We start from the raw sequence: 12,649 nt of genomic DNA, 5'->3' as shown, positions 1-12,649 counted from the left end.
TTAAAATAAGCCAATGAAAAGTAATGAGATCATACTTGTCATTAACTTTAAAAGATTCCCAGTAAAAACAAACAAATAATATTTAATATGACACTTTCACCAAAGGATAAGATATACTGATGAATAACATTATACTTATTCCAACAGCTTTTTGTAAGTTTAGGAGAAATCAGCTATTACTATCCCCATTTTACAAATGGAGAAATAAGCCCAGTAAATCTGTGTTCAAAGACTTGAGTTGCTACTGAATTTGCTGGCTTTTGATTCTGAATCTGATATTCTCTGCAGTAGTTTATGCCACAGTATGATATGAAATTTGTTTCTGGCATCAGAAGAATGGATGATTGATTTGTAAAATACTCAAGAATTATTCTTTAATTTGTACAACCCTCTACTTACCCATGGGCCTCAATTCCTAGCATAAAAACTGGAAAATAATAAACTATTGTCTTGGAATAATACAAAAACCTATTTTAACTCCAAGGATAATAAAGAACTGGTTTATTTTTTCAGGGACTCAAAAATATTGGTCATTTCAAGTGTTTTAAAAAATATACTGTAAATCCATTCTTAAAGATTAGGTAATGAGGTAACGGTAATTCTGAAAGATCATTACTCACCTTTCTCTCCTGCTGGTATAACAGTGTCAACAGACATCATAAGGTACATGCCAGCAATTAAAGGCTGTCTGCAGAAAACAGTAATATTTATCTCAACTATTTGCAAAGTCAAAACTATTGCCTTGGAAAAATAAGGTATACTTCAATACATTGGTCTGTAAAATATGATTCATGTGAAAATTAAAATAATATGGTAAAAGAGGTAGAATATATATTTCTTTCTGGAGAAAACTTTATTTTCTTAAGCAAATAATACACATTTTTGTGGCATGGTAAATGTGGAAGGCAGTCTCTAAGTGGCTCCTGTGATGGTTAATTGTATATGTCAAGTTGGCTAGGCTGCAGTGCCCAGTGGTTTGCTGTGAAGGTATTTTTTAAGAAGTAGTTAATATTTAAAACACTGACTTTGGGTAAAGCAGATTATGGCCCACAACGCGGGTGGCTCTCTTAAGGGAAAAGACTGAGGTCCCGGGGAAGAGGAAGGAATTCTGCCTCCAGACTGTCTTTGGACCCAAGATTGCAACATTGATTCCTGCCAGGATTTTCCACCTGCCAGCCTACCTTGAAGATTTCAGACTTGCCAGATCCGACAATTGTGTGGGTCAATTCCTTAAAGTAAATCTCAATTTCTCTTTCTCTTTCATTCTCTCTCTCTCATACATTCTGTTAGCTCAGTTTTTCTGGAGAACCCTGACCTATACAGCTCCCAAAGACCTACAGCTCTGACATTCGTGCCCTTGTCCAATCTTCTTCCCTTGATGTGGGCTGGACCCAGTAACCAGACCCAATACTTTGTTATTTCTAACAAACAGAATATAGCAAAAATGACTTCTTTTTTTTTTTCTCCGTTGGATTCAGAGTATGAAGATTTGTTGTTAACTATTTTCTTCACCTATCAGGCTTATATATTATATTCAGTAACTTCTGAGATGAGGATACAAAATGACTCTCTGGCGTCCATCCTGCTCACCCTCTTGCTTTCTCCCTTGCTATCTGTGATGGACACCAGCTGCCATGCTGTGAGCTGCCCTGTTTAGAGCCCACACGGGGAGGAAAGGAGGGAGTCCTCCAGCCCACAGCCAGCAAGGAACTGAATCCCGTCAATAGCCACATGAGTGATCTTGGAAGCGAATCCTCCTCGGTCAAGTCTCCAGATGGCTGAAACCCTGGCCAAGACTGACTGCAGCCTTTGTGCGAGACTGCCAGCCCTAGCACCTAGCTAAGCTGTGCCCAAATTCCTGAGCCACAGGAAAATGAGACAATAAACATTCGTTGTTTTAAGCCACTACGTTTAGAATAATTTGTTATACAGCAATAGATAACTAGCACAGTGGATTTCCCACTTTTAAGCTCTTGAAGATCTTAAAGTTGTCACTCAGCTAGGACAACGGTAGTACTTACGGCAGGCGTGTAAGGTGTAAGGAAACACCAGAGCAGTCCTTGTGATTATCTGAAAACACACACACAAAATACACATCTTAAATATAAAAATGTGAAAAATGGATTTCAAACTAAAAATGTTAACTAATCACAACCCAGTACTACATAAAAAACCCTACATGTTTCATTTGTATGGTGTTTTATAGTTTACAGCGTACTTTCATATTCATGAAATCCATTTATTTCCAATGTATCCCAGAGCAACAAAACTATCATTTCAAGCAGTCTGTAGTTTTTTTTCTTGACTCATCAAACTGACTAGTTATCTGCTTTCCTGCACATACACTAAATACTAGTCATAAGCTCACAGAAGAAAGCTGTGGCTTCTCTCTATGCATTATCTGTATTGTTGAAACATCCAGAAAAGTTTGTGAACTGAATGGTTTGTTCCATGGGGCTCCAAACAACTAGCTTTTCTACTTTTCAAAAACTGAAGTAGTCCATAATTTGGGCGTTCAAGATACAACCATTTTTTAGAGTCTGTAATGTCTCAAATTTATGTATAAGGATCACCTTATCTGGTTTCTAAGCCTCGTTCATTCCCACCTTCTAAACAGGAACCTGATGTTCATTCTTTTTACACCCTAACTTCAGTTGAGAGCCGCTAAGTATCTGCATCTTTGCCAAGGACACTTCAGAGACCTCTTACAAATCCTCTCTCCTTTCTTCATCTTCCCCAAATAGAAAGAAAGTAAAAATTTAAATTACTCATCCAAATTCTGATCTCTTTTGAAGTTGCTGATCTCTAACCACAGAGACCATGAATAGTAACTCAGACTTACTCATTCCTTCCATTTCTGTATATGTTAAATTCTTACTATTTCACATTTTATTCTAGTAATTATAAAACTCTATATCTCAACTTTAAGAGTTGATTTTAATGTAACTATTGTGTATGTGTGTGCAAGATTGATAGATTTATATGAGTAATTAAGAAGTGAAGTATACTGGACTTCCTTGGTGGCGCAGTGGTTGAGAATCTGCCTGCCAATGCAGAGGACACGGGTTCGAGCCCTGGTCCGGGAAGATCCCACATGCCGCGGAGCAACTAAGCGCGTGAGCCACAACTACTGAGCCTGCGCTCTAGAGCCCATGAGCCACAACTACTGAAGCCCGCTCGCCTAGAGCCCGTGCTCCGCAACAAGAGAAACCACCGCAATGAGAAGCCCACGCACCGCAACGAAGAGTAGCCCCGCTTGCCGCAACTAGAGAAAGCCCGTGCGCAGCAACGAAGACCCAATGTAGCCAAAAATAAATAAAATAAAATAAAATGAGAATAGTGGAAAGTATACCATTCATTCACACCAAACGAATTCTAAACTCCAGAGACTCACCTAATTTAGCTTGGTTGTTTTCAGAAAACATTTCTCCTGTATATAAAAAATGTCGTATCTATCTTCTAAGGCTATTTTGAGAAATGGTAATCATCCATTCATTCAGTTAATATTCACTGAGCAATTGCTATACTCAGGCGCTGTTCTACACAATGGGGATTCAGTGAAAAACAGTATGTTCAAAATTCCTGCTCTCATGGTGCTTATGCTCTAATGGAAGTGGAGGAGATAGGGAAATGGGGTAGGTGGGACAGGGAAAAACAAAACACCAAATACATAAACATGATAATGTCACACAGTGAACTCAACAGGATAATATGACACTGGGTAGCTTTTTTCTCTACTGTGGTCCAGGAAGGATATGGTGGCCAAGAGGCCGGAGACTGTCCGGGCCATGCAGAGTGTGTTAAGAGCCTGGGTTTTATTTTCTGTCTGCAAAGAAGCCATTGGAAGATTTTAAGCAATGCAGGACAGGATCATATAAGGTGTCCACCTAGCACATTACCCAGCACTTACAGATTACTCACTAATTACTTAATGTCGGATTTTGTAATTTTTTATTTTAATTAACAATACCAAGTGAGAGCTTTTTTTCCCCCTACAATGTCCATCCAAGCAAAAAGTTCTATGTACAATGAGAACTGTCTCTTGGTTTTACATTATATCCTTGTGTTGAAAGAATCAAGTTAATCACATTTTGATAACCAACTTGGCTGATTTTCTTTACCATGACTTAAAAAAAAGTAAATGGGAAAAATAAATAAGTTAACACATTTCAGGAACTATTAAATAAAGTTTATCATTAAAGCTGAAATGTGTCACCAAATTAAGAGTAGCAGGAGTGTTACTATGCCAGCTATTGCCAGTAACAAGGCATCTTCCTGTTAGATAATGTTCTTCATTAGAACTGTCTAAATTGAGTAGATTTTTGCTCAAAGAAAAGCATGAAAATAAGTCAAAAACAAATTCTAATTTGAAGACATTTTCTAAGCACACATCAAAGTTTTCTCTAAATTAAATAATAGCAAATAGCCAATTAAATAATTTCTATATAATTATTGTCTATTTGCTTCCCTGTAGAGATTAAAAAGTGAGCCACAGTCTCACCACTCCAGCGCAAAGACAAAGTACCAGGTTTTCTTTTGACCCCACATGTTTATCAACTACATGCCATATTCTGTAAGAAAGTCAAGGATATCACACAATAATAACAAATCAGCCTAAAACTCAAGTAGTAATATGAGATGTTCAACACCTTCTGGAGAAAAATATACTGAACTTCTGACTTAATGTATTATAACATAATGACTTTGGGGAAAACTAAATTTTAGAGACTCTAAGTTTTGTCTTAGAGAATGTACATCTTATATGGGTAGAAGGCTGGTGAATATACAAAGATCCAAAGTGAAAATCTTACCTGTTTTACAAAAAACTCCAGAAATCAAAATATACAGAAGGAAAATTAGTGAAGAAATACACTTAAGAGCCACCCTAGATAGAGTTTCTTAGAGATGAAAGAATTTGTTTACATCAAATTTATCTTGTCAATCTGATCCACTGAGTCAGCAAAATAGGAGGCATTCTAAAAACTGCTGTGCGTATGTGTGCCTGTGTGTATGAGTGTGTAGATATTATGCTTTATACTTTAGATAATCATCATTATTTATCCATGGGGTAATAGAATTACAATACTAACTGTGTGACCTGAGGAAATTCTGTTACTTAGTAACGGATAAACATTTTAACGACGGTACTTTAGTTGAGCAAAATTCTAGGAGTTATCACAAAGTAAAGAAAATACTTATAAAGCATATTCATATACATTTTAGACATCATTTCAGTCAATTGCTATTTCATAGAGTCATTATTTCAAAATCAAATTTTATTATTGTAAATCATTGTGATTTCTTCTAGTTCGACTTTCTACAGTTTGACCTAAAGAGCCCATGTGTTTGCATATATACACAGAGAGAAGTCCCAGCAGGAGCAACTTGAACTCCCTTAAACAAGGCTATCTGGAAGTCTGGAGGGCTCTCGGACCACAGCTATTCCTATAGCAAGTGGCAGCTTTGGAGAGAAGCATATTCAGCCGAGTGTTTGGTGTGAAGATTATGACCTTTTAACTCCAACATGATCTTTACCACAGTGATGCATTATTATTTCCATAAGCTCCACACTGATCTTACTTCTGGCGAACTCAGAAACTTCAGCTAGTTTTGCATATTTTACTGATGATTTCCCAGTGTGCTCTGACTTGCTTGTCCTTCTATTGTAACACAGTGCTTCAGCCACAAGATATGAAGCCTCATAAGAATTAATTCATTTCAATTCACTAGGCTATAAATGAAATCTGTCTCTTAAAATGGATGAGACTTTAAAGGTTTATTATCACAAAGAAACACATCAGTGCTTCTGCTAATATTTTACCACATAAGATGAAAAACGAAATCAGAACTGAGATAGTTAAGAAACATAGAGAAAATGAACTCAGAGTATCAAAATCATATGCTGGCTGAAAAAGCTAGTCAAAAAGACTAATTCTGTGACTAGAATAAAAGTAAACAGAAGAGAGGAGAGGAAATAGATGGGAAAATTAATGCAGAGCCGAAGACCAGAGAAATGGAATCCCACAGCTTAAATAAAGATCGGACAGCAATGAATGAAATAACTAAAATGGCCTTAAATCACGGGATTGAATTTGTCCTAATGAAAGGTAGAACGGGAAATGAGGACTATTCCCTGATTTATATTTTAGCATAAATATTGTACATCTCCAACATACAATATGTAAGATATGTTGGGTGGAAAGTTTGGAATTAATTTTTACATTTTCATCACACAATTTGACCATAGTGCCTTACAAGATCATGACCAGTTTCAACTAGGTGCTCAATGAGTTCCTTTGTTCAAAACGAGCAGGATCTAGAAAGTTATCTATTTAATCCTTGGTAGATTAGTACTCGTGATCAATATTGATACCACTAAGAAACTCCAGTCTATAAATGAGACAATCTATAATATGTAACGAATGTAGCACTCTATTTGGAGCATAGAAAAAAATCCAATAAATATTAGTCATTCTTCTTCTTCTTTTTATTGGTAGATTCAAAAAAATTTCAGCACATGAATATTTTACTTTTAAGAAATATATTTTCATAGCTATAGGTCAGGAATTTCTTTAACTGAAGAAACTAAAGCACATCAAATTTTTCCAACCTAACAACAGGAATAGAAAAAAGGGGGAAAACATGGGAATATTAAATGAGTAAGGAGACAGTTAAAAAAGGAATTAGAATTGAAATGGTATGTTAAAGATATTGCACAAAATAGATATTTTCAAAATGTAAATAGAAATGCTGATTCAGAAAGGTATGACCTAGGGAGATACAGAACAGCGTCATCAGTGATATAGTGAAATTGTAGTAAGACATAAACATCACGGTCTGGCTAAAATGAAATTCTTGGATTAGGGACAGTAGTATCTCAAAGAAGTTGATAATACATTGTTTCAAAGGCCTTCCATGACTTTTAGCAATAAAGCTCCCCTTGACCAGACTCAAGACAACCTGCTTCTTTCTGAGTTCTGGGCCAGAAGAAGTTAGTTCAACAGGATTCTGTGTTTGTAGAAAAAAAGAGTGAGGCAATTTTTATATTGATATTGAAATTGTTCTTTTAATCTATGTTTATTCATTTATCCTGTACAGCTATCATTATGCAAAAATCCTGACAGCTCTTCTCTCCAGGTATCTTTATTTTATTTTAGTCTTCTTCAAAAACAGATTGTTCTTTCACTGGACTGGGCTATAGGTGCACCCTCTCTCCAAGGTATACTGGTGAATACTTGACTTTTAGCTATTAATGTTCTGTGTTTACAGAGGATTGAACCCAAGATATCACTGTTAAAGGGATCTTTCATGATTGCTGTTCTCTTTCAGTAAGAAATACTTTTAGCCTGATTGATTTCAAGATATGATGATGAAACTACATTCACCAGATAGGTATCAGATGACACTGGGAGGTATATTTCATTTTATGTCATTACCGTCCATTATAATGTCATATGTATGTACTAGAAGCTTTTGTAATGGTAAAGATATTAACAGTGGAAACATTAAGAGAATCATTTTTAAAAAGAAATGGAAAATCAAGTCTAATGATGCCTTAGAAGCGTATCATGCTATAGGAGGGTACTGCAGTACTGTTGGTTGAGTGGTAAGACTTCTAAAGAGTAGTCTGATGATGAAAGAAACAAGTATTTACAGACACTGGATGAAACTTGCAAATAGCACTCAACCCAAATCTAATCTTGAGTAAGATGAAAACTGGATGACCGCTCGCTCCACAAGGGTCTCAGTTTCCCTTTTTCGAGAAATTGCTCTCCTCTGCTTAGGCAGAGATGTATAACCACAGCAAGGTATTTTATCAAATATATAGACTCATAGAATTTCAGAATTGGAAGGGGCCCTGGAGATGAAGGAGTTCAAATCTTGCACTTTATAGACAAGGGAAAAGAGGCTACCGAGACTGAGTGTTGTCCAAAGCAATTCAGCTAACTGGTGACACACCTGGGTATCAAAACTAATTCTCGAATGTTAGTATTTAGTAAACATTATTTACGTAAAAAAAAGAGTTCTATTTCTTAGAGACTTCCAAAGCATTTCATCTATGAAATGTCCTGAAGTTAAAATAAAGGAATTAAGCAAGAATTGATAAGTAACCAGTGGTACTTAAGGATATCCACTTAAGTAGGAAGTATATTTCTCTTAATGGGAGGTGAACGCATGGGATATGAGGTTATCCATTCCATACTATTTAGCTTGCTTTTCTAATAATAGCTTTTAGTTCCTGCCTGGATTCATAGCTAAGTAGTAAAGTAAGTATGTGGAATAATGCATGATAATAACCTATTACACCTTAGGTCCTTAGAAGTCTGTTGATGTCTCCTAATCTTTCCCTCAAGAGATACACTTCATGAGCTCATCTTGTCCTGGTTGTTTCCTGCTTCAATTAAAAAAAATAGGTTAATCATCGATCCTGAGGGAACCAATGTGTTGTTATACACTACATCCCACTAACTGGAAAAGTCCTTCAGAAAGACAGTTGTAGAGTGGATTTTAATTCACTGCACTCTCCTCAGAAGATAAAGATAAAGGATAAAGCACACCCATTATCTACTATCCCGCCCACAGTTTTAGATGATGGATCCTTTCCTTATGGAAGTACTGAAAAAGCATGCCTGGAACCATTGCCAAGTCTTATGAAAAACAAAGAAGTAACATCTTTAATAATAAAAATGTATTTTAGGACATTTGTGAGCAAACAGTAAACTGTTATCATACCTTTCCACCCTCTCAGAGTGTTCTGACATAATTTAAAGACCATCTTCCTGACTTTCTGCCTATCTTGAATTAACAGACAAGAATGAATCAAGGATATAATACACACCAATATTTTTTCAATTATATATGTACACAGATTTTGTAATAACTATTTGACTGTCAAGCTGGTTTGATCTTTACCTTATGGTTCTTTGTTCTGAATTAACAACATTAAATTGATGGGACAGATCAATTGACGGGACTTTGCTGAGATTAAATCATGGCTCCCAAGGTGACGAAGAATAGGAGATTACTTGGGGATTCATTTCTATAGTCAGGAAAAATTTCATAGAGTAAAAATTACTTGGAAAATCCCATAGGAGAGTGTAGAGTGAGGCCTCTTAATAGATCGAACACAGCCAGTTTTCTTGGCACTGGAGCAGATTGCTGTCAGTTGGGCCATGTTGTTTTTAAAAAATGTTATGTCTATATAGTTGGACTGTGTTGTTGTATAAGAAAGGTTATTTCTGTACATTTGAAACCCTGCAGCAGCAGAGAGATGGACACAAGCACAAGAGGCAAATAGGAAACCGCAGAGGGAATAGCAGATAAGGGTCTCTCTCGCGTTCATTCTGGGTACAGGCACACTGAATGAAACCCTGGTTTTAATGAAGGTAATAAGACACAGCTCCTTTATTGTTTTTTTGGTACCACTGGATTAGAAATGCAGGTCCTACAGTCACTTAACAGTACTCAGTAAAAAGATGATTCTCCAAATTAACCAGAAAATGCATATATTAAAGTGTTTTGTTGGAGTTTCCTCAAAACAAATTCTCAGTCACCAAATCTCTCCTAGAGAAATCACTGAAAACATATTTTCGTATCTGGACTCTCCAGTCACAGATACATTGATATAAAATAGTCTCCACTCAAAAAGCACTAACACCTTAAGCTGTCATGGCAAACGTGTATCTGCTTAGCAAATATAACTGAAATAGGTGCACTGTTAATACATGACACAAACTGCACAGAGGTTTTCCTGGGGGCTGCTGAAAGCTGGCTTAGCAGACAAGCCTCGGTGCTAAATAAACCAGCACTACCAAAAAAAAAAAAAAATCTTCAAAAAAGAATTCCTTTTGAAGCTGTCACTTGCAGTGAGTTAGCCTCTTTTGATTTTGTACTCACTGCTGTGGGACTAGAAATTACTAGCTTCCATTTGTCCTGTGGCAAGGAAGAGAAAATGCATTTTATCCATGCTGCAAGAAGACGGCTTTCACAAATGATGGCCTGTGCTGTTCCCAAAAGAGATCAAACGGAAGGCAGGCAGGCAGGCTCACCAACGAGCTTTTATAATCGCTCTGTGTGTGGAGAATGTTGCGGCGGGACTAATGTCAGAGCACTTTCCTCTTTCCATCTTTTATGAAGGCAAAGAAAAGAATCCATAGTGAAGCTTATCATTTATACTATTTCGTCTCTCAGAATTATGAGCCTGCCCCAGAATCATACTTCCAAGAAAGTAAAATTAAAAGACAAAAACCCACGAATCCTAGGTAAATACAGAATTTTTAAAAACGTGGCACAGTGTTGTTGTTTTTTTTTTTTTTTTAATTATATTAGCACTTTAATATCCATGCTTTTCAAGGTGGAAGTGAAAGGTATTAAACACTTGACATGGTGATTACTTCTTTTTTTTTTAATTTTAAAATTTAATTTATTTTTTTATACAGCAGGGTCTTACTAGTCATCAGTTTTATACACATCAGTGTATACATGTCAATCCCAGTCGCCCAATTCATCACACCACCCCCCCACCCCCCCTCCGCTTTCTCTGCTCGGTGTCCATACGTTTGTTCTCTACATCTGTGTCTCAATTTCTGCCCTGCAAATCGGTTCACCTGTACCATTTTTCTAGGTTCCACATATATGCGCTAATAGAGTTTTAAAATTAATGATTGTTTTTTGAACTTTTCGTTGAACTATATAACATACAGAAAATTGCACAAATCAGAAGTTACAGCTTCAGGAATTTTAAAAAACTAACACACTCCTGTAACCAGCACCCAAATCAAGAAGCAAAGACCCTCCACTTGTGGCCCCTCCCTGAGGCATTAAGTTTTAAATCTTAATTTTGTGTACACAGCATATTTAAACATTTATTTGCCTTTCCGAAGGTGCTGTCTTCTGGCACCTTTAACTAGCTTGTCCACTAGCTTCATGGGCTTTGGTCGGCAGTTGTTAAATATTATATCTGGTTACTAAGAGTTATTTTATTATTTCCCCTTTCTCTCAGTGAAAAGTCCTATCAACCACTTTCTACTTCTGCATCTCAGTTTTTAATATATATTCATTTTTTAAGTGAAAGTCTAAATTTTCTTTTGCATTCTCCCAATTATTGTCTGTTCTCCCTACTGAGGGCAGAATGTAACTGCAAAAGTCTAGGAACCACAGTAAAGGTATCAGAAGAATAAGTAATGGAATGAAAAGGAACTTTAAGAGTTTTAATCAAAGAAACTTTTAAATTCAATTTGAAATATAAAGCTAAAGATCGTATTTCTCATATAAAATGGTCTATTATGAATTTTTGAATTGTCTGGAGGGTATTTTTTATATACATAAAAGGTTTACCTCTCACCCCCTCTGGAATTCAACTACTTTGTGCGACAGTGTATTCTCCCTCTTTTATTTAACTGAAACCTCTAAGTGCTCATGAATGATAAGCAAAGAGAGGGTAACCTAGTGGCAATAACATCCTGTTTTGTTTTGCAAATAGGAAGTTTATAGTCTGCAAAAGCGGTAATTTAATTGGAATATATGCTTTTTGAAGCTCAACCTAAAATCAGTGGCTGTATTTTCAATCCAATTATCTTCATCAGCTTAAAATACTATATCGTGTATTGATTTTGGTTCTTCAATGAAAAAATAAATTCAAAGTATCTAATTTACATATAATTATGCATGCATATAGTCCTCGGTATTAATTAGGAAATATACTTTGAATATTATAGCTCATATATTTGATTTAGCATTAATTTCCAGTCATTCAATATGTTTATGTTGTAATTGGTATGAGGATTAATAAAGTAATCTTCATAAAGCACTTGTGAGTTGAGAAGTAGTACGGAAAACACTGAAACTGCTCAGTGACCCAAATTATCTCTCAAAATTCCCTGAGACCTTAAGCAAATCTTCATAATGTAAGATAAAGGGTTTGTTTAGAAGGGTTTGCAGTTACTGCTCAGATTTTATTCTCCTTTCTGTTATTATAGGTGATACATTACACTTAAGTTGGGGAAACAAGGGTAAGGAATACTTGCAAAGAAATGGAGCTAGGAAAGTGTTGGGTAGGGGAGATATCCCTATAAGAAGACAGCCTCTGGAAAATTTTCAAAGATGGAGAAAAGAAGAATTGACATAGAATGAGAAGAAATGGGGAGCAGGATAAAGGGTTTCCAAATGGGATGAAGAGGAGAGCAATGTTTCGTTGGCAGAAAGAGGGAGGTTAGAAGGGTCTCTTCCAGGCCTAAGGAAGGCTGGATTTTATTTTTCTAACAGAATTATTTTATAAATGTCATGAGATGTCATATTTGAATGGTTTTCATCAAATGTCTTTTTGGTCACGTATTTAGTTAGGGTATCTCTCGCATTTTACACGTAAGACAGTCAACTAACATAAAAAAGGAATTAATAGAAAATAGGAAATAGAATGTACAAATCCTAGCCTTTCGAATGACTTCCGTCTTTTACCGGACTTCCTAGAACACAGTAAACAAACGTAAACATGCCAAAGCAATGAGGGGATTAGTGAGGGACAGGGTGTGGAAACCAGCCTGAGTATTTGTGGAGTGTGTGAAAAAATGCCTTGGATCTCCTAATTTTGATGTGAACCCATGAGCAAGTAACTTTATTTTTCCTCTTAATTTCTTTTGGTTAAAAAATA

The 12,649-nt window shown here is 36.1% G+C and overlaps 1 protein-coding gene across 9 annotated transcripts in view; it reads right to left on the bottom strand.

Moving 5' to 3' along the window:
• Nucleotides 1–12,649, bottom strand: part of PAM (peptidylglycine alpha-amidating monooxygenase) — a 296,746-nt gene that overhangs the window by 69,910 nt on the left and 214,187 nt on the right. For all 9 annotated transcript variants that reach the window (XM_068535686.1, XM_068535687.1, XM_068535688.1 and 6 more), the window contains 2 exons: nucleotides 2,022–2,070; nucleotides 621–688 (listed from right to left, as the gene is read on the bottom strand). In XM_068535686.1, the coding sequence (XP_068391787.1) occupies nucleotides 621–688; nucleotides 2,022–2,070 (117 nt within the window). The remainder of the gene's footprint in view (nucleotides 1–620; nucleotides 689–2,021; nucleotides 2,071–12,649) is intronic.

This window comes from Eschrichtius robustus, chromosome 2 (genome assembly GCF_028021215.1).
Source record: "Eschrichtius robustus isolate mEscRob2 chromosome 2, mEscRob2.pri, whole genome shotgun sequence".
In the NCBI taxonomy this organism is placed as follows: Eukaryota; Metazoa; Chordata; class Mammalia; order Artiodactyla; family Eschrichtiidae; genus Eschrichtius; species Eschrichtius robustus.
This window is presented reverse-complemented; position numbering and strand designations above follow the sequence as displayed.